The 26,772-nt window shown below is 39.5% G+C and overlaps 1 protein-coding gene across 2 annotated transcripts in view; it reads left to right on the top strand.

Moving 5' to 3' along the window:
• Window positions 1–26,772, top strand: part of MACROD2 (mono-ADP ribosylhydrolase 2) — an 886,338-nt gene that overhangs the window by 248,522 nt on the left and 611,044 nt on the right. For both annotated transcript variants that reach the window (XM_030489748.1, XM_030489749.2), the window contains exon 5: window positions 23,414–23,530. In XM_030489748.1, coding sequence (XP_030345608.1) covers window positions 23,414–23,530 — 117 coding nt within the window. The remainder of the gene's footprint in view (window positions 1–23,413; window positions 23,531–26,772) is intronic.

The following is a 26,772-nucleotide window of genomic DNA, read 5'->3' as shown; positions in this document are numbered from 1 at the left end:
ATCAGAAAAGCACTGAAACATGCCTTTAAAACCTAACCAGATCTGTGGAAAATTCCTCTCTTACTATATTTAATGCAGTGCTCGTAGTCAGAACTTTCTCATTCGAAAGAAAATCTTTCTGCAAAAATGATGTGAATAAATAATGCAGTAGTGTTATGGTAAGGTGAGGAAAATATATTTGCAGAAAGAGCATCAGTTTTACAAAGTCTGGAGCGTACCAGAAAAAAATAAGACACTACTTATGATAAATGTTCCTCATTACCTAAGTAGGAAGTACCAGGCCTGAAACACATTGCTAATGGGTGTGTATGGGGGCAGTAAGTGCAGGTCACCTCCTAGGTGCAATGGGTAAGGTATTCCCTGCCTGGGCTTCAGGGAGCCAACTTATCTCCTCCTGGATGCTTTCCTGCTCTCCCAGGTGGCTGCAAGAGCGCTGTACAGGTATCTCTGACACGAAATGAGATGGAGAAGCAGCAATGAGACAACAGAGACCGTGCCCTTCTGAAACAGTGGGTTGCTAAGCAGTTCCCTTCCAGACACTGGAATACATGCGTACATTGGCCAAGTCTGGTGTCTGGAGATTGTCCTGGCCTGGGACATGGGGAATGAATTGGATAACAACCATCCAGAGGTTTCTTCTCACCACTAGTTCTGATTGCTGTATGGCATATTTCAGTTTGCTTCCCTTCTTGCTCTTGGGTTGTGGAATAAAACCAGTTTTCCATGGTGTTGTGGCATACAGTGGAGATAATTTTCTCTTCCTTTTAGTAACTGTCCATCAGTCTCCAGCCATGGCTTGAGGTCCTGTTAGGTATAAAGAGATGCTTTTTGACATACTGAGTGTCAGCAGTTTAATTAACTTCAGTTGGTGATATCATTAACAAGGTGCTTTTTTTGTGGTGTTTCCCTGCTTTCATTGTGTGCATGTTTTTAGATGTTTTAAAGCAGCATCTTGATGCTACAGTTTCTAGATGAATCAAATATATATATAATTGGAATACAACCACGTGTAACATATAAAATTAGTTACTGTGAGCTTACTATCTGGGTGTAGTATATAAAATTAGCTGTTGTACAGTGATTATCCAGTGGAAGTTAATTCCTTGCTTGCTGGTAATCTTTTCCTACACAGAAAGGCAGAAAACATTTTATCATTGCATTTGGTGTTCCTCCTGTAAGATGAATGTCTGGAGGAAGACACACGTCAGATGAAATAAGAACATTCTTTGAACGTGATTTAATGCCTGTTAACTCACAGGACATCCTCTAAGACCTTAATTAAAATGATGTTTTTGTATGTAGCTTTGTTCCAGTATTGGCAGATGTGTCTGCTCAAGATCATTTAATGAATCACCTCACCATTGAAAATAATGGCAATCTCTCATAACTTAAGTGTCTCCTAACTTCTCTGTGTTTCTTCTGTGTAAGAAAAAGACTTATTAGGCTTATTCTTACTTCATGCCTTTCCATCTTCACTGCACCATCATCTATTGCTACTGGATGCTCCTGTTGCCCAGTATCTGATTGATGAGTAGCAAGAATCACTTGGGCAGGAACAAGTCAATCTAAATTGTATTTACTGTAAATGGTCTGAAGAAGAGTTTCACAAAGTTGTCTCCATCGTTTGAAAGTCCGAATTTTACGCATTTTGTGTTGCATGGTTTGTATCTTTGCTGCTTTAATTATTGTTATAATAACCCAAGTCTTTGTCTTTGTTTTGTTTTGTTTTTCCTAATATAAAAAATTAAATTCCTGGATCATGAATAAAACATACCTACATTACAGACTGTACAAAATGTTTGTCAGGAGGAGTAATTAAAATTAATTAATGCTTCTGGTAAAGGAGTAATTGTCCCCTGAAGGTATTGAGCACTGGACTGTAAGATGTTTTTTAAGAGCTTCCAAAAAGGTAAACTAAACACATTTCTTTAAAAGAAGGGCTGCTTTGAAAGTCGACCCCTATTATTGCAGCTCCCCTTTCAAGCTTATTGATCGCTTTTTGTCTTCAGGAGCTCTGCAGTCTCTCCAGGAAACATTATCAACTACAAGCTATCCCTCTTGGCGGTCATCCTCTGACCACACCATGAAGTATCACTCCTCATGCATAAAATATAGGACGGAGGAATTGGTCATGTCTGTTTCTCCCTCCCCCCAGATGTTATATTCCGATATGCTTCCCAAGAATAATGTCACAGCCTTTAATTATTTACAGAAGTCATCGAGTCATAGTAGCAGCCAGTGTAATGATGATGATAATTTGCATATCTATAGTTGTTCTATCTGAGGAATGTAAAGTACTTTACAAACATTAGTTAAGCAAGTGTTATCTTTCCATCACTACTACCAAGTGGCCCTACTGGAATAATCAGGCTGCTATTAACTGAAGTTGCTCTCCTCTCCATTCATATTTAACATGCTAAAATAATTGATGTATTTACTGTGTGCTCTAATTTCCTTATTTTCTCTGTTCCTTTTACTTTTTGCTCTACTCCTTTAGGGCTAATTTTGGAGAAGGGAGCTTAATTTTGAACGAATATTTATTCTCTAAATGTGAAACTGGAAAAATAAAGGACAAATCATTTCACATGAAGGTCGTTTCTTATAAATAGTTTAAGAATTTATAAGACTTCAGTCTCCAAAGCCAGGCTCTCCAAGGCCCTATCTCAAAGCATGTTGCAGAATAGCTGGAGAATATGCTGCGTTCTTGAATGTTTGTGGAGTTGCCAGAGCACCTTTTAGACAGAGGGGAAAATACAATTTAAGAAAATGATTTGGCAGTAGTGCTAGGGCAGCAAGTGTGGTTCTACAGCTTCTTGGCAATGTTGTGTAACTCTTCTGTCTAGGAAAAATAGAAAAGTTGCAGACAGCTTTTATCTAACCTGACAGGGTGCAGTAAAATACGGTGCTCACAGCTCAGGAGGTGCTATCTTTCCAAATGCTGCCAAAATAGATTGGTGTGCCACGATACACTGCTGCTTTATTAAACTCTCTGAACGAGAAAGTGGGATGGGATTTACACATTTCCTGTCTCATTATCCACAAGTACCTCTGTTCCCTTTCTTGGGGAAAACCATATTCTAACTCTCTGCTAGGATATTCACTTTATGGTCTGAGACCTCGTATCACTCATTTGCCTCAAAGGTGTGATGGAGCAAAGCCAACAGAAAAGATTTTTGCTTTGGCTTTGCTGATTTTCTGTTTATGGACATTGTGTAAACTTTGGTGTTGGTAGGTCAAGAAGTCATCTGAAGGACAAGGGATATCTTCCAGCTCCGAGGAGACAGGCTTTTCTCCAGGCAGAAAAACAGTGCTGATTCTTTCACAGCATCTTTCTGATTTTCCCTGGCAGACAGCAGAGTACCATCATAATACCACGTTTGAAAAGACAGAAGGGCAGGGGCCATCTTCTAAATGGTAACTTCAGTTGCTTGTCACCATTACCTGTAAGGGAAGAATCTTCAGAATCCATCCCTCCAGTTTCTGCAGTGTTTCTGAATCCTCTGAGTTTATTTAAGGGTATTTGAACATATATAACTTATATATAGCATGTTATATATGTTACATATACATAACTTATATATAAGTTTATGACTTTCTATTAAATTCCCATTCTTTAATGTGGTCATTGTGTTTGACACAAGGATACTTAATATATTCTGGAGCTAAAAAATTGGACGAGGGTAGGTTTATGCTTAAAATTTATAGTATTTCTTCAGCTTGGTAAAATCGACTAGAAGCATAACAGAAGCTCTGAGGCATAAGGAAAAGAAATCAAACTTCATGTTTTCTAATCTTACACACATTAAATTCCTTTTGCAATGATTTTTAAGCTAGACTGTGTTAGGTCAGCTATGTTTCTTGCCTCTTCTGTGGAATCTCTGCATATGTTTCTGAGTATAAAAACATCTACACATCTCTTTTTCTTTTTTTGGGCTTTCCTTTCCAGTATTATAAAAGAATTACATTTATGCTCTTGGGAACTGTTAATGGTTTTGATTCAGTAAAGCACTCTTTGTATGAACAGATAACATTTATCATTTGCTTAATAACTGTCAATTTATGTGCTAATGTTGAGTAATCGAAAGTAAGATAGAGAAAACACATTTGGTTATTTAACTGCCATTTAACTGTTGGTAGTTTTTATAAGAAAGGCTGTGTAACTGTGTATGTGAGAAACATTGGCAGCACACAGCTATTTAGGAAGAATTTGTTTGTTTGCTGGAGAAAGGATATGTTTGACAAAAGCTTAATTGTTGTTTTCCCATACCTGTGCCAAGGAGGAGTCCGTGCTGCAGTTAGCGTCGTGCTTTTGTGCACTCACCCAAGTGCCTCAGCACTCAGGAAAGAACACTCCCAAAATCCTCAGATTTGAAGAGCCCTTTCAGGTACCCACATTTACCCTCTGCAGTATCAGGTGGGGTTGAATCCTGTCTGGGATCTTTGGAAAAATCGTGCCTTGTTTTGTACATTATAAATCCATTTCTGCTTCGCTTTGGAGCGGGTTTTGTTCTTATGTGTAGTGAAGCGGTATCCAGACCAGTAGAAGTAAATGGAGCGTAAGAATTGGGGAAACAGTGGAGTACAACAATCACACCTACTGCAGCAGAAATGGGAGCAGAGCCATGAATACCTAATTGACTGTAGTGATGACTGCCCCATACAGCCGTTACTTTTGATGTGTTTTAGCAATGCTTCAATTTTAACTCTTTCACAAAGCTCAAGACTAGAACATGTTTACAGAAGTGCTATTAAAGAGTATCCTAGACTGGTGGCAACATGGGTGAACGTTTCATCTAAGGCAAAGAGTTTGTGAATTGCAAGAAGTTGCTCCCCTTATTGTCTACTGCACCATCGGAACAGTTTATTTTGTCCTTGAGATTTAATTTAGGAATGTATTGATGGCAATGAGATTAGGGACACTGGCTGTTTGGCCTGCTGGCTTGTCCTACCATTTATACTCTGCAGAAAGCTTTACATATGAATCCCTACACTTCTTCCTTCCCCCTGCTGCTGTCCCTCTCACTCATTCTGATGTTTTGTTGTTGGTTTTGAAGGGATCAATCCTTAAGTAATATAATTTTACTCTTAAAGTATTTCTACATCAGTTTAAGCATATCCCTAAGCCAGTAAGTAGAAAGAGCTTTTAAGAGGAAGGAAGGGACGGGACATTTTTGGAGCTATTCTGCAACGATTCTTAATTCCTTACAGGATTTTGGAGTCATCTGTGGCCAAGGTGACTATTTGGAGTCCTATGGACAAAGAGGCTCTTTGGACTCCTGAATCATGAAGGCCTATTATGATGTACAGGTGGTGCCAAGTTTTGGACTGGCCATCGCGGAATAACTGAGGAATGTTAAAATGCTGCTAAAATGTGGCTCTGTACTTCCAGGGGAGAAGTATACTTCCTGGTCTGCTGGAATTAAAACTTAGTTATGCCAGGTTTCTCTGGAACCCCTAATAATTGTGTTCTCCTTTAAAACTTGCAGGTTTATGAATAATAGAAGGAAAAGTTTGAGCATAACTATCAAAACTTTTCACTTTTTATTCTGTGCTCTCCTGGGGTATCTATTTGAAGTATCAAGAGAACATTATTTTACAATGGTGAACTCTGTGGCATCTAAAAAGAAGTGCAAATGCTGTCTCGTGGAGCTATTTTGTTGCTTTCAAGTAGTTAGGCTTGCGACACTAATCTGTCTCATATTTGATAGGGAATCTGCTGAACACAAGAGAATGTTCAGACTGAATGACTTCTCGGTCAATATTCCATAAATGCTAGAGGTGGAAGTTCAAACCCTGATGTTCACTGAGTCATCTTGTCAGTCTCGTCCGTGATCCTTATTGTGTTTCATAAATGTTGTGACCACAGGTGAACACACTTCATTTACTCATTCACAGATGGGCAGATTGTTGTAGTGAAACCTGGGGCTTCTTGAAGCCCAAGACAGTTTTGTCAGGGATTTCTTGTCAGACTGGAAAGGAAATATGTGATAGTATCCATTTGTGCTTTGTTTATGTCCCATCCTATATGAGCAGTCTGCAGATTTTGAAACACACTTACTCTGGTTTCCTTGTGCTGCCTGTTGCCTGCTGTTAATTACCAACATGTTATTTAATCTAAGGGTTATTTGCAGATGTCTTTGACAAAGGGTTACAAGTTTCAAAACAAGTTGGTTTCTGCACATTCCTGAAAACTGATGTCCAGAGAGAAGCAAAAACCTTTCTTGAGGTGGGGAAATCCAGGGAGACTCAACCATTATGTATTTTGTTGTCATCGAGTAGCTGGCCAATATTTCAGATTCAGTACAGCACGAGTGGCTTTTACCCTGCCAGCAAACCAGAAAGGTCCGGGTTGCAGGCATGGAAGAACTGTGTGTAGAGTAAGTGAAGGGAGGCTGGAGATGTGGAACTTTCTGGAGATACAGGTTGCGTCTGGGAGAGATTGAAAATACCATGTGTCATTTTACCCTCTCTGTGTTTGCCTATTTGGTGTCTGTCTCCTTTGTGAAGTACATAAAATCCTCTAATTAAAGAGCTGTGTAAGGCCTTGAGGAGTTTTGATGTGATAAAACCTCTTGCTTTCAAATTATGTCTGGTCTGTAAAACACTGCTCAATGAGATTTCTATTCAAAAGTATTCTTGTAATATCTGTATCTGTGCTGACACACACGTAAGGCATTAATGGAGAAGGAACAGTATATTGGTACTTGACTAATCCTATTAGTTTTAAACAAAAACATCAAGTAGGAATTGTAGTTCAGTAGAGAAAACTGCCTTTTAGAAGGTTGTGAATGTCAGTGTCACTCTCACCCTTTTACACAGTCACGCCATTGACAACTGTATTCCCTGGATTTCATAGAATAATATTTTTAAAAATGCTTTTGTAGGGTCATTTATGTAGATGTTTTCAATGAGCAAATAGATTTGTTCAGGTGAAACAATACTCAAACCCCAGGTATTGCATGGCAGCATGAACTAATGAAAATCATCTTGTGCAAAAGGTCAATAGATCAGAAGTTGCCTTCTCATTAGCAGAGGTAGTTATAAAAAACTTGGGCTTGTTGAAAAGGAAGAGGAAAATCAAGAAAAAATAATCTAGATGTGAGGAAAAGAACTGAGAAGCCCAGTGTTCTGCTGAAAGCTGGGTTAAAGGCAGCCCTTCTTTTGAGTCACACCATGGTATGCATTGAGAGCGCCGAGGCTTTAGCTTGTCCCTCATTAAGGCTCCATGTGCTCAGGCCTCTGCCTGAGGCACCTGCCCAGGCTGTGCATATCTCGGGCCTCACATAGCAAATAACAGCCTGGGCTCCACAAACGGAGGTCTGACGGGAGCATTCAGATCTGGGCTGTATTTGCTGTCAGCTCAGACCTTTCATCCTCCTTAATACTTCAGCTACACCTATTTTCTGTGGTTCTTGCTATCACCATGAATAGGTGCCCAGCCAAACGGAGTAGGTGTCATCTTGGGACTGTTTTCGAGTGAGCTTTTTGTGCCAGATATTGTTTAGCTTTTGTTCTTCCATCTTAATAATTGAAAAACATTTATTTTCAATAACACGTAGGTGTTGGGTGTTGTTTTACCCTGGAGCATAAACATAATTAGTAAAAATAATAACAATAGAAAGATTTTAGATGGTAGAACAACAGCTCCTCAACTTTTTCTATAGGTTTTTATCACTTCAGAAGGGGGGAAGGCAGATCTATTTCAACCACACTTTTGTTTTGTAAATGGAAGTTGAGCTGGGGGTGGATCTGCATAACCTCCAGCATCCAATCCAGCCGAAGTTGTTCTCTGATTCTGTAGAAGGATAGATGCTGAAAATAGAATACATTAATATTATACAAGTAAATCTAAGATGTCCATTTATTGGAGTGAAAGACATCATCTTTCCCGAGGACTGTGACAAGCTTGTCTTTACAGTGTGATGCTGGTAATCCTGAAATCTGTGAAGTGTTTATGGTGTGGGATTTTAAGTTAACCATAGGCCTTCTGGAGAGCTACCTGTCTTATAAAATGGTTCACCAGCATATTCACACGTTTTGCTTATTCAAGTTGAACTGAGGTGTGTATTTCACAAGTACTTAGCTGTGTAAAATGTTCTGTGTAATATTGTGAAGGCAGGGGATGAGAGGAGAATTACTTTTCTTGATCATCTTCCCGTCAGAAGTAACTAGAACTGTGGCATTAGACTATTTGCCTGAGTTATCTCCATGCTCTGAAGGAGGTTCTCCATCATTCCCTCAGTCTTCTTGCTTCCCAACACTTCATCCTTAACATCACCACTGCAAGCAGAATGTATTAGTTATTCTAAGACAAGGCTTGTTTTTGCTTATACATGGGAGTGACTGGTGCATGGTTTTGTTCTGCCATTGCCCTGCGGTGCCTCTTTACAACTAAAACCTTCAGGGATGAATAGCCATCCTATCACGCTGACTTCTGTGTGGGGCTAATGCACAGTTTGAGTTTGATGGGATTTGTTCCTTTGACGCAGGAGCCTTAACACAGGTTGTTAGGGCTCAGTACAAAACTGCTACCCTCTTCTAATGCAGAAATCTCTTTTACTCGGGTGTGAGAATGGGGCCTTCCCCTTTTTTTGCAGGTACTAATTCAAGCATTGATAAAAAACCTGAAAAAGCCAAATAAATTTCAACTAAAACCAATACTCAAAGGGTGCGTTTACATTGTTGTTTATAGTTGGGGCCTAAAAATATGCTTTTGAAAGAAATGCCCTGACTCTCCTCCCTGCTTTGGTATTCAGCATCATCAGGTGTCTTGGAGCACATGGTCTTGGTTTCTTTTTGGTAAAAGTAGACTGGAAGACGTGTCCCTAATGCATTCCACTGGAAAACTGGCATTCAGTCCTAGGACCAGACAACAAGTAGCCCAAAATAAAAACCAAACCAAACACACAAAACCACACAACCTCCCCTTGAAATGTGTATAGTATTTAAAGAACAGGTTCTCAACACCAGTTGGTTTACGCCACAGGTGTGATCTTACTGGTTCTCTGTCTTTGCTAATGAAGATGCACCCAAAGTGCTAAATTTTAATAGAAAAATATAAATTGGGCTTCATATACCCTTTGTACAGATGGCGGCTGACAATGCCTCTCCAAGCTTCCAAATTCACCATGGGCTCTTTGCATAATCCTGCATAACCCTTCCTATTTGCAAGCCTTTGGCTGCTCTGAAAGTAAGTAGGCCAAGCTGTCTTTAAAAGTGCACTTTCTGACAGGGGGTGGAGTAATGTTAAAATGATGTTGAAATTTATTCTGGATTTGACACCACCACCATCAGCTATTAAGATTATTATTTTTTCTTTTTCAAATATGGGTAAAGATCCTGTTCCATAAATGTTTCCAGGAAGGAGGGCGATCTGGAAGTGGAATTTATGCCCAGGGTCCATCTCTGATACAGTCCTTGGAGCTTTGGTATCTTCAGCCAGTTTTACATGTCCTCTCCCTTTATTCTTCAGCATATTAGAATTAATTCTTTCTAATGGTATCAGGTTGCATTTTAGATATAAACCACATATTGTTAAAAATCTACTGAATTGAATGAGTCTGGCTTAAAGGTTCCAGTGTAACTTCTGAGAAATGCTTTGTTATTTGTATTTCTCTGCAAGCTTTTTAAACTGGAACTTTCCATCTTTTATGTGTAATGCTAGAAACATACCTCCCTCCCCTCCCCTTTTAATGAAAATAGAAAGATTGAACAATATATATCCTGTGATATTTTGTATTATACTTAAGCCACCAGATTTCCCTTTCCAGCTTTCATACCTCCCTTTCCTCCCCTTTTAATGAAAGCTGGAAAGGGAAATCTGGTGGCTTAAGTATAATACAAAATATCACAGGATATATATTGTTCAATCTTTCTACTTTTTCTTTAAAAACTGTGTTTTTATATATTGGACATATGCACATTTGAGTGTGTTTACTACAACTTTTATGGGATAATACTGAGCTGCTTTTTCCTTTTAAAGTCACTTTTTTACAGTGCTCTTGTATTATTTTGTTAATATTGCTTGATCTGAGGAGAACTTGAGATGCTTTGGGTGAATTGTTGTTCAGCATCGCCTCTTAACAACTCAGTTACTGTATTATGTATCCATGGAACATTGCTATGGAATGGATGCTGTTTACACTGTAGGCTGCAGCTCCCAGCGTTGGCACTGTGGCTTGTTTGTTACATGTGATGATCACTTTATAAATGTCAATGAAATCAAGACAAAACCCTCTAGTACAACTGAAAGTAACAACTCAGTATTTTCCTCATTAGTTTTGGCAGCGAAGTAGTCTTACAAAGCAGTATGCAATAAAGCACCAGCCAACTGAGTCCCACACTGTGGCTATAATTACATATTTTTGCTTGCTAATCAGTAGAATTTTTCTGTGTACACTATTATACTTTAATGGTTCTGTTGCAACAGCAAATTTACTACAATGTTCTCTTGAAGAAAATGGCACATAATGATTTTGTATTTACTACAAGAAGATATTAAACTAAATAATACATAATGATGTTGCACGGATCAACCAGCTCTTTAGTTCTTCTGTTCCTTATCTCTCTTTTAATAGTGTTTTAGGACAAACATAAACTTATTTGGGAGGGAATTACCAGAATTACAGAACTGGTAAATATAGCCATTTGAGTGGGATGCCTTTTTTCTTACTCGAAAATTATTAGATTGTAATTTTAAACTGTGCTTGGTACTTTAATTTCCCTTCCCACAAGTCATGCAGCAGAAGGAGGGTTCCAGCCAGCTCAGATAAGTTCATTAATTACAGGCTTACCTTTCTTGTAGGTGAAAGCAGCTTGTGTGGCTCTTGATTAAACAAGCTGCTGGGTACAGCCCTGTGGAGGGCTGGAGAGCAAAGAGCTCAGAGAACTTCCCCGTGTAACTTTTGGATCCAGAGTCATCCATTACCTCGAAAGGTCACTTGCTATTATCAGGCTCTGTGTCCTTCTCCTTGGTTTAAATTATTTTTGTCCAAAGGGATTACACTGCAAACCCTCCCCAAGCACATTGGGCAATTTTGGAAGGCTTTTATTTTTTATGTCACACTTTTTCCATGATCTTGTTTTTATTTCTGACATTAACTAAGTAAATAAGCAAACACTCAGGAGTTTTCACTCCTTTTTATTCATGGTTATGCAATCACTTAAATTCCACTTGAATTACGAAGCATTAGAATCATCACGAATATATCTGACAATCTTAGGTTAATATAATGCTTTTCCATTTACCTTAGAAACAGAACTTGACTGTCAGAGACAATCTGTCCAGGAGTGGAAATGGAAGGGAGTGCCTGCTGATGGCAGCTTGCCCCTTTCCTCCATACACAGTTAATTATGTGTGAAGGTTGTGCTGATGTCTCTAATTCTTTTACAGACTTGTCAGATTCTCCAATGAATTCTGACATATTAGTGAGAGGAAATAGTAGTTCTTCTGTATTTGATTTGGGGTATAAGTCTGTATCAGGATATAATACTGTTTTTATAGGGGAAGTTGTACTTTGTGATATTTTTACATGTTGCAGGAAAACATTTGGTATTTCAACATTGCTGAATGTTGATTGTCCTGCATCTTTTAAGTTAACTTTTGGCAAGGCTATGGCAAATTGCACATACAATTTGTCATAGCCTCTGAACAAAAGAAAGGAATACTTGAGACTTTTCATGGGCAGTGAGTTCTCAGGCTTGTGTTAAACCACCATCTGGAAGAACCTTGTTCGTACACCATTTTCCAGTTAATCTAGTGTTTACCTTTTTCTTCCCTTATGTTTATTCCATTTGAATACATTGTAATGTGTTCAATTGGATTTGCCTATTGCAAGACAGTTTTTCTATAATTAATACTGTTAATTAATCTGGCTTGAAGCAGCATTCCAAATGGAGACGATGTTTCTATCATTGCAGACTGAGAAGTATCTCAACTGCGTTTTCTCCCTTCAGTGGTTCACAATAAAAGTAAATTAGCACAAGTGAAAATGGTCCAGGAAATAAGAAAACCAGCTGCTACTCAGTAAATAATCTGTAGTATTCCTATAGCCTGCTAAGCCTTACTGCAAGCAAGAGAATACCTCCTTGTTGATACTTAGTCTTACTCCTTTGTACATTCCAGCTGCTGCCCTAATTCAGTCCCTGCAATCCCTGTGGTTTTTTAAGTCCCCTTTGAAGTGTGTCCAGCAATGCACATACTCTGCTTTTGTAACTAACCTTTCCTCTGTTCCTTTCTTCACCTACTCTCTGTTGTAGGTAACTCATCACTTAAACCTGCATGAAGATTCAGTGCTGTCATAGTCGAGCTGAACCCATATGGGTTAGAAGAGATGACTTTTGAAAACAAACAAATAAATGGCTTCTAAAAAGTGTTCAGAACATTGTATTTGAAGTCATAAGTAACAAAGGCTTTTTTCTTGGCAGACCTTCCTTTCTTTCTTTTGGAAGATTTTTCAGAGGAGAGGAGCTATTCACCTTGCATCATGTATCTCCTTCATCTGCAGGCTCAGGGTCTTCTCCCAGGTTTTCTCAAAAGTGATAATGTATTCTTTTATTCTAGCAGTGATGTATAGTGTTCTAGTGGTTGGTGCACCCTGTAGGTAAAGAGAAACACTCCATTCTCCTTTGTCTGGTTGAGTTATGCTTAGTTAGAAGTCATATTTTGCTACAGAAGCCTTCAGGCATAGGCAAAGACCTGTGTGAGAATGCCTCTTTTTCCACATCCTCTGTAAAGAGAAGGTCTTAGATCACTTCCCACTTTCCCACAGTGAGGAAAAAGTGGTTAAAATTTTTCCCTATTCCTTTAAAACTCTTAGGAATGACATGCCAACAGCCTGTTGGGCTGTGAGGATGCACCACAGTTACAAGGCTGCCTTTTACACAGTCATTTTACAATTAGTACTTGGTAGCCTGCTCTGTCTAAATCCTTGACCTGTGCCTGTCAACTGCTAGCTGATCATAGTGAAGAAATGTGTATAATCACTGTGTGATGACTGCTTAATAACTGCATTCCAAATATGCAAATACTTATTCTGGCTTAATACAAGTCATCTGCCATGTCAGGCCCATGCACTTGGTAGTTTTGAAATGTTTGTAAGTTATGGAGCTTGTCACTGCAGTCTCTTGTCTTTTCATGGGGAGCCCTATAATGCTGAAGCCTACAGAGAAGGAAAAGATGTATTGCAAAGAAACCAGTTCTCGAAAAACAGAGAGGAAATACTTGTTTCTGTGTGTTGTAAATGGGTTAAAACCAAATAGAAATACTTCCTTAAAGACTTTGCAGTGGTTTTTCTCTTTTGTTACCTTTTTTTAGGTTAGCAGCATGCTTTTACTCAGAATAATCTGCAATATTGCTAATGCTGCTGTCCACGTTACACAGAGCACTACACAGAATTGTAAGATACAAACCCAAATACTTGTGTGAGTCTGAAATGCTCACAAAAAAACCCAAGGAAAAGGCATGTCCAGAGTGATGCAGAAAAGACATCTTGGTGAGGTCTGGCAGTTGCCAGTACTGAAGGGCTGGAAGAAGCACTGGTGGAAGCACTGGTAACTTCTTGCTCTGATCTTGCCCTCTTCTTTTAAGCATTTCCTTTGGCCATCGTCTGAGATAAGTAGCTGAGACAGATGGACAGTGAGTCTTACCAGTTTACCCATTTCTGTGTTCTTTATTTGGTTTACATTTACAGCATCAGAACATTAGTACATCACTCTTTTTTAATAAAATCTGAGTTTCATTGACCTTTCAGGCATATTTTTTATCTTTTTAGGTACTTGTTTCTTTACTGTTTCCCAGAATTTAACTTTATTTTTCCTCCTGTGCTATTTGGAAACATTGACTCTGTAGTTCTGTGCACTAGACAGATTGGTATGACAGTAGTAGCCTAACATCATCCATAGCTTAATAGCCATGGTGAGAAAAGAGAGTTTCAGTGAGATTTTAAAAGCAATAATATTGTTATTTACTGTGAGTTTCTCCTGTGCTTGAGGGAGGAAGCACAGAGGTGATAATATTTAAGAAAAGAAGCAAGTGAAGGAGCTGAAGGAGGCTGGCATCTTGGTCCAGGTGAAGGTGGGCATTGACTTTTCTGTGTGGAACTAGAAAGAAGTGTTAAGCAGAAGCTAATTTGCAGAGGGCTGTGAAAGTGGAAAAGTTCTGGTGTCATCTCCCTAAACATTTACATCATTGAAGTTCAAGGTGCAAAACCCGAATGGGTAGGTTAAAGCTTAACTAATAGACTTTTATTTCCATCCCTAAACTGGATTGTGCAGAGTGTAACTAACCCTTCCCTATTTCCTGCCTTTTCAGAGGGACACAGCTATAAGTTTTTTCATATGGTCTTAATCTGTTCCACACACTTTTTATTTTTATGGTGGGCTTAGGAAGAGGCTCCGATGCCTGAAGTTGAACTTCAGAGTTGTTTTCTTGGTGAAGAATGAGAGTCCTGTAATAATAGCAGACTGACATGAACAGAAATCCAGGACAAAGTAGGCACCCCAGCAATGTAATACAGATAGGCCTTTCTGTCCTTCCAAATCTGTGCGGTATCCAGCTGGAAATGAAGCACTGTGGCTGCCCAGGAGGCTGAGAAGAGGATTTTGGAGTCAAAGACCTATTTCTTCAGGGTGATACCACATTAAAAAACCTCACAGCTTCTTAATAGTCAGTTTGGGAAGCTGGGGAAGCACTTGGGATCAATGTGAGCTGAGTTTGGTTTAATAGCATAGAATAGCCTGAAATTTCACCAGACTTCATCTTATCCCTTCACTCCTCAATAAACAATAACATAGAATTTTTGTGCTTGCTGCAGCGAGGTATTTGTGGCTTTGCTGTCTCATTTCCATCTGTAGAAGAAGAGCGTGTTTGTGTCAGGTGTTTCAACTAACACAATTAAAAGGTTCCTTCACACATGCCTTACCGTCAGCATTTTGGGCTGGGAAAAACTAGAAAAACACTATTGGAGCCTCTCCTAGTTCTTTTTTCCCTGCCAAAAGTGTGACATTCAGACAGGTTTATCAGACCCGTATTTCCCTGAGCCCTTATGCTGCTCGAGTGGGCTGACGAAAGTGTGAATCCTATTGACATTATAAGTCCATCTACAAAATTGGAGTGGAGTACTCAGAGACTAAGAAAGATGATGTCCTGAGCATGACATAAAGCAAACGCTTTCTTTATTGCTTCGTCACTTATAGAAGGTGTTTACCAATCACCTCTGCTAACGTGACAGAGCAACTTTTACTTGGCTTTTCCTGTATTTTTCATATGAGTTTCTGATATCCCCAGATATTTGACTAAAGTAAAAAAATCTGCCAAAATGTCTAAGTTTACTATTGTTTTGTGGCTTTGTCAAAGTAAGAATGGTTGGTTGTGTGCAATTAACGTAGAACACTTAAAATTTAACAGGTCCATGGGTAAGTGAGCTTTATTTTGAATCACTGTTGACTTCTTCATTTCCATATGTCTTTTTGCCAGTGTGTAGCACGGACATTGATTATATTGGATCTTTCAGCTGCTTTTGTTATGCTTGAATGTGAACTGCATCCAGATTAAGGGCAGCCTTCTCTTAAACAACCAGTAGGTTTTAAAATATAATTCCCAGCACTTTTCACCACAGAAGGCAATAACTGGTGGGATTTAATGCTAAATTTCAGCTAAACAGTATTCTAGAGTACAAGTTTCCCAGGTATGACTTTACACCAAGGCTTACACGTACCACTGTTATGAGTAGTTTTATTCCTTGCAGTTTGTACTGGAATAATAGTTTTATTACATCTTATTATTACTTTTCATTAAACTCTCTCTGCAGCAGGGTTTAGTGATTGAAGCTGGGGGGACCCACAGTTTTAATTTTGGGTGCAACGAGGCCCCTTGTGCAGCCGCAGGATGTTGATTCTTAAATAGGGAAATGGACACATTGGGTGATTGGTAGTTTAAGGATCAAGTCTTTCAACTCTCAGTTTTGTCTTGATTTAACTCAGGTGTAGGCACTAAGAATTTCTGCAAATAAGAATATTTAAGGAACTATAAACTTAGATTGTCTGGGATGAAACATGAACCTATTTCAGTGAAAGAGCCATCTCCAAATAAATGGTACATCTGTGCTTTTTTTTTCCCTAAATGGAGAATTTTAAGGCTAAAGCAGATCATGCTTTTAAACTCTTGGAAATCTTGGCCAGAAAGCACTGTATAAATGCTGAGTATTTAAAATTAATTATGTTGGAGGCCTATAAACCAGTGCATTGATTAAAAATCTTCAGTTCATTAAACTTCCCAATGGCAGAGGCCATCTCTGTAATATAAACTGCCGCTTCTAGCAGCGGCGGCTGACTGGCATCTCTGTTGTAATCTTCTTTAACATCCCACCTTTGTTCATTAGACCAGCAGCTGTTGTCTCTTGCTGGGCAGGATTTATGTCCCCTTGACATCAGTCTCAGAGGTGCAGTTGCAACTTTGGCAGCGCTTGATTCCAATGAACTTCCTAGAGGTGCTTTACCAGTTTTGTAGAATGAGGTTGCTTTTGGATGTGAGTTGGTTTTTTGGGTGGGTTTTGCGGTTTTGGTGGGGGGTTTGGGGAGTGTTTGTGGGGTTTTTTTTGTCGTTTTTTGTTCCCCCCCCCCCCCCCCTTCTTGTTTCCACACATGTCCTTGAATGGGCATTTCTGAAAGGTCCACAAGGACTGAGGCCGTGTATAGCAGAGTGTTGTGGTTCAAGCCCAGCCGGTAGCTCAGAACCACACAGCCGCTTGGTCACTCCCCACCTTCATCTTCCCCCTGCTCCCGGAGGGATGGGGAGGAGAATCGGAAGAATATAACTCCCACAGGTTGAGATAAGAGCAGTCCAGTAACTAAGGTATAATACAAAACCACCAATGATAATAATGATAAGGGAAATAACAAGGGGAGAGGATACAATTGCTCACCACCCGCCGACCGATACCCAGCCTGACCTGAGCAGCGATTTGGGCCTTCCGGGTGACTCCCCCCAGTTTCTGTACTGGGAATGACGTGCTGTGGTATGGAATACCCCTTTGGCTAGTTTGGGTCAGGTGTCCTGTCTCTGTTTCCTCCCGGCTTCCCCTCCTCCCTGGCAGAGCACGAGACTGAGAAAGTCCTTGGTCAGAGTAAACATTACTGAGCAACAACTGAAAACATCGGTGTTACCAGCGTTGCTCCCGGGCTAAAAGTCAAAAACACAGCACTGCACCAGCTACTAAGAAGGAGAAAAATGACTGCTACAGCTGAACCCAGGGCACAGAGGTGTGCTGCAGTCTGGGCAAAACAGCTTCCTCTTCCGTGTCCCTGGAAATATACGTGATATAATGACATTTTCCTGGTTTTATTTCCTCCTGGCATTTGTCATGTGGAAGAACAGTACCACTTCATAGATAATTCATACACCGTTTACTTTCTTATGTAAGTAAATCTCCTGAATTTCCTAGTGAAAACAAGAAATTATAATCTGGAAAAGCACCAGAGAACAGGAAATACTATGAAAAAAGAATTATGTAGCTTCTTGAAATAGAACATGATAAATCTGCATATGTTGTTTACATCGTAACTTCCATTTATCCAGACTCATGCACAAGGTCACAAAAGAAGTTTGGGCCTTATTATTCCTGGGGGGATTTGTATTTTTTTGCTGTGGTGTTTGATTACCTTCCCCTCTTTTATTACCATCTGCACTGCAAGGCTAGTTTTGCTGAGGTTATTTTTTTTCCTAAGCAGCATCCCATGATACCTTTAATTCTGTGTTTCCTGCACTTTTGCTTCATTTGCAATTTTAAGAGATTTTCTATAAGAAATAAATTTATTCTATACTGTAGATCACTAAATTCGCCAGGTTTTACTGTATAACCTTAACCCTTTAATTCTGGAGCACAAATACAGTTGCTTTGCAGTAAGTCAAACAAGGAAGGACTTAATCTGTTCGCATCCTTTAGTGTGCAGTGAGAAAGATATCAAGTAGCTCTGTATTTTTGTTTAACACATTGTTTTCAGTACACTGTCCTTTTGCCTATGAGTTTTATTTTGATATTTGATTTTGTCCATGTATTTTAAGCTATTATTTTCAGGTGACTTCTTTGTGCAACCAATGCCATTGACTGCAGTAGCTTTGGAAAGAGTTTTTCTTCATTAACAGCTTCTGCTGAATTGGTGGGAGAGCAGAACACTGTCCCTAGTGGCTCTTAAAACTTATGGATGCATGGAATGAGATTGCTAATATTATTTTTAGTGAAAAAAAGTGGAGTATTAGTTTTAATAGCTTTACACAAGCATCAAGTACGTGAACTATAGAGCTGAATCTCCAGCTCCTTGAACCATTCTTCAGCCCTCGAAATATAGTTCATGTATGTGGGTCTTCAAAAGTAGGAAAGCTCTCCCACATGCTTGTCCAGCCAAGCCACAGTGAAAGAGTAAATACAGAAACCCCATTTGTGTGGGCTCTTTATACGTGACAGTGCACTCAAAACAGGATCACATTTCAAAAGATAAGTTGATCTGCTCAAGTCTTTGTAGTCATCTGAAAGCAAAAGTGTTGTGTGCTTTTTCAAAGCATTTGTTTTACCCCAGGGTGGGTGGTGGGGAGTCAGGCAGCCTGGTGCCTGCTTGCTGGGACAGGAATGCAGAAGAGAAGAGGCACCATCCAGTGGGTATTTGCCACCTCACTGACTGCTCCGGGCAGGGCTCTTTTAGTATTAATGCTATGAAAATTCCTTAGAAATAGCTTGCTTTATAAGCATAAAACTTATATCAAGAAGCACAGTATCAATAGGGGTGCTTAGCAGCCCTGTCTTTAGTACCTTCAAGTGTTACTGGTACTTAGAAGTGCCAAATTATGAACATGCAGACCAGAGATGGGGTTTCTTGTCACTTATGATTGATAGCTTTGTCTGTGGAATTGTCCCATATCTTTCTCATAGGTGTGAAATGACAGGTCACTTATGTATATGAATGACCCAAAGTATATATGTGATTTCCACAAACCCGGACAGAAAGGCAGCCTGTAGAAAAGAGGTGTACTGTGACGCAGTGATAGCTTCAAAGTAAAACAACATTCTTCATTGGTTGTAGAAAACAGTGCTAATGCATGATTCCTTATCACTGCCACATGATGCAAGCCAGATTTGACCATAAGTGCCTGGCTTTCTCAGCCTGTTACACAAAGAAATTCCCAGGAACGAAGGGTGGGATATGGTTTAACATTTTCCAAATATGTTTTCAAAAATGCAGATGAGCATCTATCTATCAAACTGGTGATACAGATGAAGTATCTGGAACCATTACATCAACGATTCTTCACTTTCCTATAAAAGTAATTTGGCAGCATGCCACTACTATCAAGTGAATCTCTTCTTCCTTACTACACAATGACAATGTATCTTTGGGCATCATTGTTCCCTCCTGAGGTTGTTGCCATTATCTGTAATTTCCATAAGGTTTCCATGTTAACAATGCTCACACTTCCATTACTAGTCAGTGCACACTTCCAGAAAACAAAGTGTCTCACAGAAATGTTTTGTGCGTGCCCATACCATGGGGTTTTTTGAATTAATACAGTTAAGACATGTTTTAGCAGAGGCTGAAGTATCTCATTTAGACCTGCTAATCTACTCTACCATTGCAAATATTTTTCTTTATATTATGCAGAGTGCTCATATTTGGCAATACATTTCATTGCTTGGCTTTCTGCTTGAAGAATTATCAAACTTGTCTTATAGATTGTACGTATTATTTGTTTCTAGCATGATTTATTGAGTTGTATTAAATGGAAAATGCATACAGATGCCAGAGGTCATCTCTGCTCAAGTATTTAATAATGTATGGTAGAAAAAAAGAGGCTATTCAGAAAATTGTGGTGGTTTGGTGTTTGGTTTTTCAGAGGGTTTTTGGGTTTTCTTCTGGTGGTGGTTTCCCCCCCCCCAGACTCCTTCATTCTTCTGTGTCATCAGTCACTGAAGTGTATCAAATGCTAATGTCTGCATTTCCATCTATGCCTGTCTGGAGTATTCAATCATTTTCTGTTATGCCACCTTTATAAGGGAAATATGCACGTCTACTTGTTTGGTTTTGGCAGATGTCTTCCATTTTCCTTGTCACATGTCAAAACTGGTTATGATTAAATTGATTTTCCTCCGTTAAGAATTCAATTTTTTTTCAATTATGTTTTCATCTTTCTGGAGGCTGCTTCCATTATAAAGACTGGACATGGACCTGTGTGGAACCAGCTCCAGGAAACTAGTGATAGACCATCTGTTTTGTAGCTGTATGTGCATTAAGAGCATGCTTCTGTCATGAGATGGTTTAGAGATGATGGGGAGCAGTGTTGGCTGTCCCAGCTGTTCTGGCACTTGGTATGCTGACATATTAGCTATGTTAATACATTGCTGATTTAGAAGTGGCAGACCTGGCTTTCCATTTCCCTGCCAGAGGCAGTGGTTTCTTTCTGCAGGTTCTGCTGTTTGTCTGGGCTCTGAGCTGCACTTGAGTTAAAGGGAACTGAAAAAGAGGTTGATTTGTCCAGATGAGTTGGTTGAGAGAGCAGCTGAACAAGTCATTGCTCAGACTCTGCTTAGGGAGGGCCTACTTGTTAGGGACAAGAAGGATCTCCGAGGTGGAAATGATTGATCCACTGCCAAGGGAATAATTGCATGGGCTTGAGCCCTTGTCCAGTACTCCTGAGGTGAAAGACGTCTTCCTCTGTAAAGAATCCTGCACAAAGTGCCAGTCCTAAGCATCAGTGCTATTTTTATGTTAATGTCTCAGGAAATATTAATGTTGGTAAAGATTGTGGTGGTGCTGGTGCTTATAAAAAGATACTTGAGGTTTCAACGCACCCAGGTTTGCTTATCCTGCCTGGTTTGGAACAGCATTTAGTAATTAAGTTAAAATAATTAAATCGGACGTTCTGAGCACAGGATAGATTTCAGGCATTCTTGTCTCCCCTCGAGGTTACAAAGTATTATTCTTGCATTAGCATCTTGGAGTGCGTTGAGCAGAGATTTTGGGGAAGTTATAAACAAAAGTTCAGCTAAGGTGGAGGAAGAAGACTCCATGTCTTGGCATAGAGAGTGCCCGAGGTGCTTACGGCTGGTGGCATCCACCTTCTTTGCAACAAGAAGATTTTGGAAAGTGTCACTGAAGGTGCAAGATCACATGATTCTGTAAATCTCTTTCTGTTTAACTGAAAGTATTTCAAAGTGATGTTTTGAACACTGGTGGCACCGTGTCCAAGATAAGTATGGAGCATTACAGTGAACCACTTAGCCGATTTTACTGTGGCATCTGAGTATTAACTCTGGCACAGAACACCTCAGAAAAGGCAATCAGGTTTATTTAACACTTAGTGTAAGGCAGCTTTATTCAGATAAAGATATCATCTACCCTTCCCCTAGAGGGAAAGCCTCAACACCTTGTAAAACCAGCCTTGACCTTAACGCAGCAAGGCCAGTCACCGTTTCCATTCCAGGTTGTTCTGCTGGCAGGCAGGGTACACAACAGAACGACCACACGCTGGCTGTATAACATGCACAGTTTATTAAACAAGCACACTAAAGCGAATAAGCGCACTAAAGAAAGCAAGCACACTAACGTGAATTGGGTATATATCTCTATATCGTAAATAAGTACAATAAAGCAAATCAAATATATATTATATATATGTACTTATACATATATACATATATAAGTACAGAGGAAAATTAGCAATGCATCAAATCATTACTGCATAGAGAGAATAGAGATCAGGAAGAAATGCATCACCAGTTACTACTGAATCATCATCCAGGCCCACACTTCAAGCTGGGAAGCCCCATTACAGTTGATGCCAGGAGTCTCAGGTAATTGGGAAAATTCCTATGCGGTGCATCTACCCATAGGTGAGGCTTTGGATTCGGCTACAAGAGGGTCCTGCTTTTATGCCCTTAGAAAGCCAACCGGCTTTATGCCAGATCTCTAATTGTTTACTTGTGGGCCTGTGCAGTTTCTCATGATCTCACTCTTGTCCACGCCAGGAGCATTGGCCAGGTGCCCTGGTGTGGCCAAGTATGAAGGTCATAGAACATCTGCACACCTCTGTTTTCCTGCCTCTTTCTGACAAACAGTCGCTATGAACATAACTGCTCTACCAAATACACTTTGACAAAAACCCCACTTTGTTATGTCTCTCAGTCATGAGAGGGAATCAGCTCTCAGCTAGGCTCCCATCCATTACACAGGTCCACAAAACAGCTCGGGGTGAGGGGGTTACCCAGTCTCCCTGCATCCCAGTACCAGGGCAGTGAATGGTTGGTGGGCACGCTGAGTGCCCAAACCTTCTGTTGCTCAAACCAATTGCTAGCCTGTAGAAACCTACACCGTTTGTGGGCATCTCTTGAAAACCCATTATGCTTGGCTTTCCAAACCTTTTCTGGTTTAATTGCTTCCAACATGCTGTTGGGTTCTGCTGAAATCTTGAACGGGTTAAAGCTGAAATAAAATCTGAAATAAATATTGAACGTCATGCGTACAGAATCTTCCTTTCTTGTCTCCAGAAGTATTTGTTTAGCCTTTATTTGAGCTTTTTTTACCTTTTTTGAATTGATGTTATTTCTCAGAGTTGAACTTCATCATTGCTGCTGACTTAGGGCCTTGCTGTAGTTAACATGTTCATTCACACAGTATTTCCCTTATTTGTTTCCCTTTTCTGAACTTTTTGCCATAATTACAGTAAATGATGTCTTTGATTGCATGTTGAGAGGGCAGAAATGCTGTGCCAGCAGCCGTTTTTTAGTCTTTGCTGCTGCTACTATTCTTTTGCTGGCTCCCAAGGGTAGTAAGATCTATGCATTCTACTAATTTTCTTGCATACTTAGCTGCAATTGCAACCTTCAGTAATTATTATTTCATTAACTCCAAGGTATTGCGTGAATAATGCAGAATTAAAAAATGCAAAAAAAGGAAAAAGGCTCAAAACAAGTTATTTCATAGATTTCAAATCCATAAGCATTGGATTGGAGTTTTTGTATAAGGCATTAATAGGATGGTGACGTTAAGTAGTCTGCTTAATCATAGAAGTATCAGAGGTGTGTAGCAAAAGAGAGTTTTGCATTTCGCTGGGCGTCAGACTTGTTTTCATAGCTTTTAGTGGGGCTTTCTTAGAGCCTTGAATAAGACATTGAAATTTCAATTCTGCTTTAGCTTCTCTAGGTGTTTGCAGTTAGCAGAAGTTGGCTAAATATTATTTCTTTGATAAACACATCAACTAATTCTGGCAGAAAAGAAGTTTGTGTGTATTTGCATATGTGCTTATAGATCAGTAGGTCCGCGCTGGGAATGTGAACACGAGCAGTAAAGGTTTGTGACTGCATGTTTGTGTGAAGGCAACAGCAAGACTGGCTTTTAATAAATGACAGCTTCTGGGTTTCCTTTGCAGTGGATGGCTGCATACACAGAGCTGCTGGGCCCTGCTTAGTTGCTGAATGCCGCAACCTGAGTGGCTGTGAGACCGGACAAGCGAAAATTACATGTGGATACGACCTACCTGCAAAATGTAAGTCAAGCCTCTCTCAGCGGTTTCGTCTTGTTCTAAGCACGTGGAGCTGGTATGCATGCTTTATTTCCCTGTAGTCTAATTCAACAAGGTATTCGTTTTACAAAATTAGCAGTGGGACTTAATTAAGCATGTTCTGTAATAATGTCTTCCCCTCAAAGCAATTCAGGCTTTTCGAAAGGATTATTTCACCTATGTTATCCGATGAAAACCTACATGTCTCTAAAATACAAAGCATCTTTCATGTTTATTTTTTGCAAGCTAAAACCTATCATTTCATATGTATAATAAAAGATTGGAAATGCTTTATGAAGTATGAACAAAATATACATTACCATATTTAAGTTCCACGGAGGGAGTTTTGGGAAATGTTGCATATTTCATGTTCTTCATGCAGATTCCTTGATTGTGAATACTTGGAGAGCCGAGGAGATCAAAGTGATGTATTGTGTTTTCAGCTGCTACGTAGAGGCTGATTGGCAATTACTGGGAAGGCATCTGTCACACTTTAGCTTTCGACAGAGTGCAGCTCAGTGCCGGCATGTTTTTGCGCCTTGAAAGTGGAATTGTCAAAATTCCCATCCTATTTAAAATAGGAAGTCGGCTATTTGACCTTATTGCGTAGATGGGGAGCTTGTCTTGGAAAACATTAACATGCTGACAGCACATTGGTCAGCCAATCCATTATGTACGAATGAACAGTAGGAAATCTCTGCAAGTTAGGATCTTACAGAATAGTATGTTAAGATGTGATGATACAAATACCAAGAAGGCATTACAGACAGCATAGAACTGGGATTCAAGCTCTCACTCTTTTTATTTGCAGTCTGCACTAGGAACATGGCTCATTCACAAATATTTAGATCTGTTTTCCCAATTTCTTCTACACTTTTTTCATGTAAAGTCAAATGTTTGCTGCAGTAGCAGGTGGATTTTAGGTTCCTGTGGCCCTCGGTGCCTTAGGTAAAGAAGAAAATTGTGTTCCCAGTCATTTGTTGGCACCTTCTATGATGATGACGAGAGCCACCAATTATTTCCTTGACAGTGCTAATTGCTGTGTACGGGAAAACTTTGCTATATTTCATACAGTGCTTCACCACATATTAATGGTTATTTATGAAAGGTTATTTGGACTAGACGTCAGGGAAACTGTTGAGGAAGATTCAATGTGGTAGTTATGGTGGGTTTGTATATGGCCAAAAGCTTCACCAGAGCCCTGTAAGCCGGGTAGGATTGTGAGATAACACATTGTCATTTACTCTGCTAGGGATTTTTGATGTTTAATTCTTCCCCTTCAACAAAATAATACCTTGGGAGGGATAGAAAAACTGCTCATCCATAGGTGCATAATTCCTCCCATGTGTTTTAATGAGAGAAATGAAATACAAGGCATCAAAGCAACGAGCACTGAACTGTGTTAGAAAGAGAAAGGGTCATGTCTGAGGCATGGCCTCCTTTTAAATTTTATAGTAGTTTAATGGGTCTTGCTTAAGTTAGGTGTGGAGAACAGGATCCTGTCTGAAGTCTACAGGGATTTTTTTTTGTTTAGTTCTTTATGTAGGAATAATAAAACAATGAGAAAACCCATTATCACTAGCAGTTGGAAATAAAACCTGTAACCAGACATAGAGAAAAGTCAATATTCTGCTTAATCAATATGCCTAGAAATTGAAATTGCATCAAAGACATGTCTGTTTGGATTTGATCATGCATCAACATGGAGGAGGGAAGGACACATTAACTGACAAACAGGCACAGGGAGGGAGGTGTACAGTTTGCATGCAGAGGCTGAGAATTGGATACTCTTGATTTCTTAGATCTTTTCCTTAAAACATACTTGTGTTCAGCGACTGTTGTTTTCTTTTACTTTTCCCTTTAGAAGCTTTTGGTTGTAGGCTCATGAAATTATTTTACCTTTTAGACCATTCATCTGAAAGCGATCAAACAACCAAGACTCCTATTTCATATTTAAAAAGCTATAGAAGCACTGGATATCTTTGGTCACTCTGTGTCACTTTGTCACAGCAGTGTAATTGAACCATGGAAACTATTTTACATCTGAGTTTTGTGATGAGAGCAGCAGCATGACGGGAGGTCCGGACTTCCCCATCCCGTTGCGCTGCGATGCAGTTTTGTGTGTCAGCAGTTTGTGGAAGGTTATAGGTGAATGGATAACTGCCAGCTTTCACAATGAGTTTGCTTTTCACTTATCTGTTTGTATATAGGAGACCAGCTACAATAATCCATTAACAGTTTGAGTAATGCAATGATTATTTGGTTGTCTGCCCTTCTTGTGATTGTAGTTGGATGAATAATGATAGTAAATGGGAAGTGTATTTCCTAGCATGATGAATTGTTGGGTTTTTTTCTGTTATTTAACAGAATTGTACAATGTTACAATCGCATTTCCTGCCCCTGGGATTTTCCCATCTCTAGTTCTTGATCCTGAAATGCTTTCCTTGGAAGCAGTTTGCTGAAATCAGCAAAGCTACTCTGGGATGGAGCCGCCTGCATGTGTACTGTACAATGCAGGGCTTGGGCTTAAGCTGAGGACTCCATGTTAAAGAAGATTTAGTATTCAAAGATCATGCAGCATATTGCTTTGTTTTCTAGACATCTTGGAGAAAGCTGGAATTAAATCTGGCACTTGAAGGGAAGGTATGCTTTGTCAGGAAGCTGGTAGTCGGTAAATAAAAAACACTCTGGCAATCTCCTTTATAATCTATGTATTTTTATTGAATACTTTGCTGTATTTACTTAGGTTAAATAAGAACTGGTCTTATAAACAATTTCTTTGCAGAGTAAAATTGAAAAGTAGTGTCTGAGTGAAAAATGCAAAGATTTAGGATCTAGGCTAGCTTTCTGTGATTTGTTCTCATTGCATCTGAGCCAGAGCAGTTTGTGAAATACACAAGTAACAGCGTTCGGGGAGAGAATACATAAAATAGTTCATTTTTTTCTTCATCTTTTTATTCTAATGGTGTGAACAGAGCAAGATTAACATGTCTATAGCCTAGAGATGGTGCTATATGAACTTTTCAAGATACATATTTTTGAATGCCAAAAAATAGTCTCTATGAAAATAGAAGGGAAATCAAACTGAGTTTTCTAATTACCAGTTAATGTAACATTCAGTACAGTTTTACAGAAGTCAGTGTAATCACCATCTGCCTTCTGTGCTGCAAAAGCCTACACAAAGCCCCCCCAAATGCCAACTGAGTTATTTGGTGAATACATAATTT

This window comes from Strigops habroptila, chromosome 6 (assembly GCF_004027225.2).
Source record: "Strigops habroptila isolate Jane chromosome 6, bStrHab1.2.pri, whole genome shotgun sequence".
In the NCBI taxonomy this organism is placed as follows: Eukaryota; Metazoa; Chordata; class Aves; order Psittaciformes; family Psittacidae; genus Strigops; species Strigops habroptila.
Note: the sequence above shows the minus strand (reverse complement) of the source record. Positions and strands in the feature narration are given on the sequence as shown.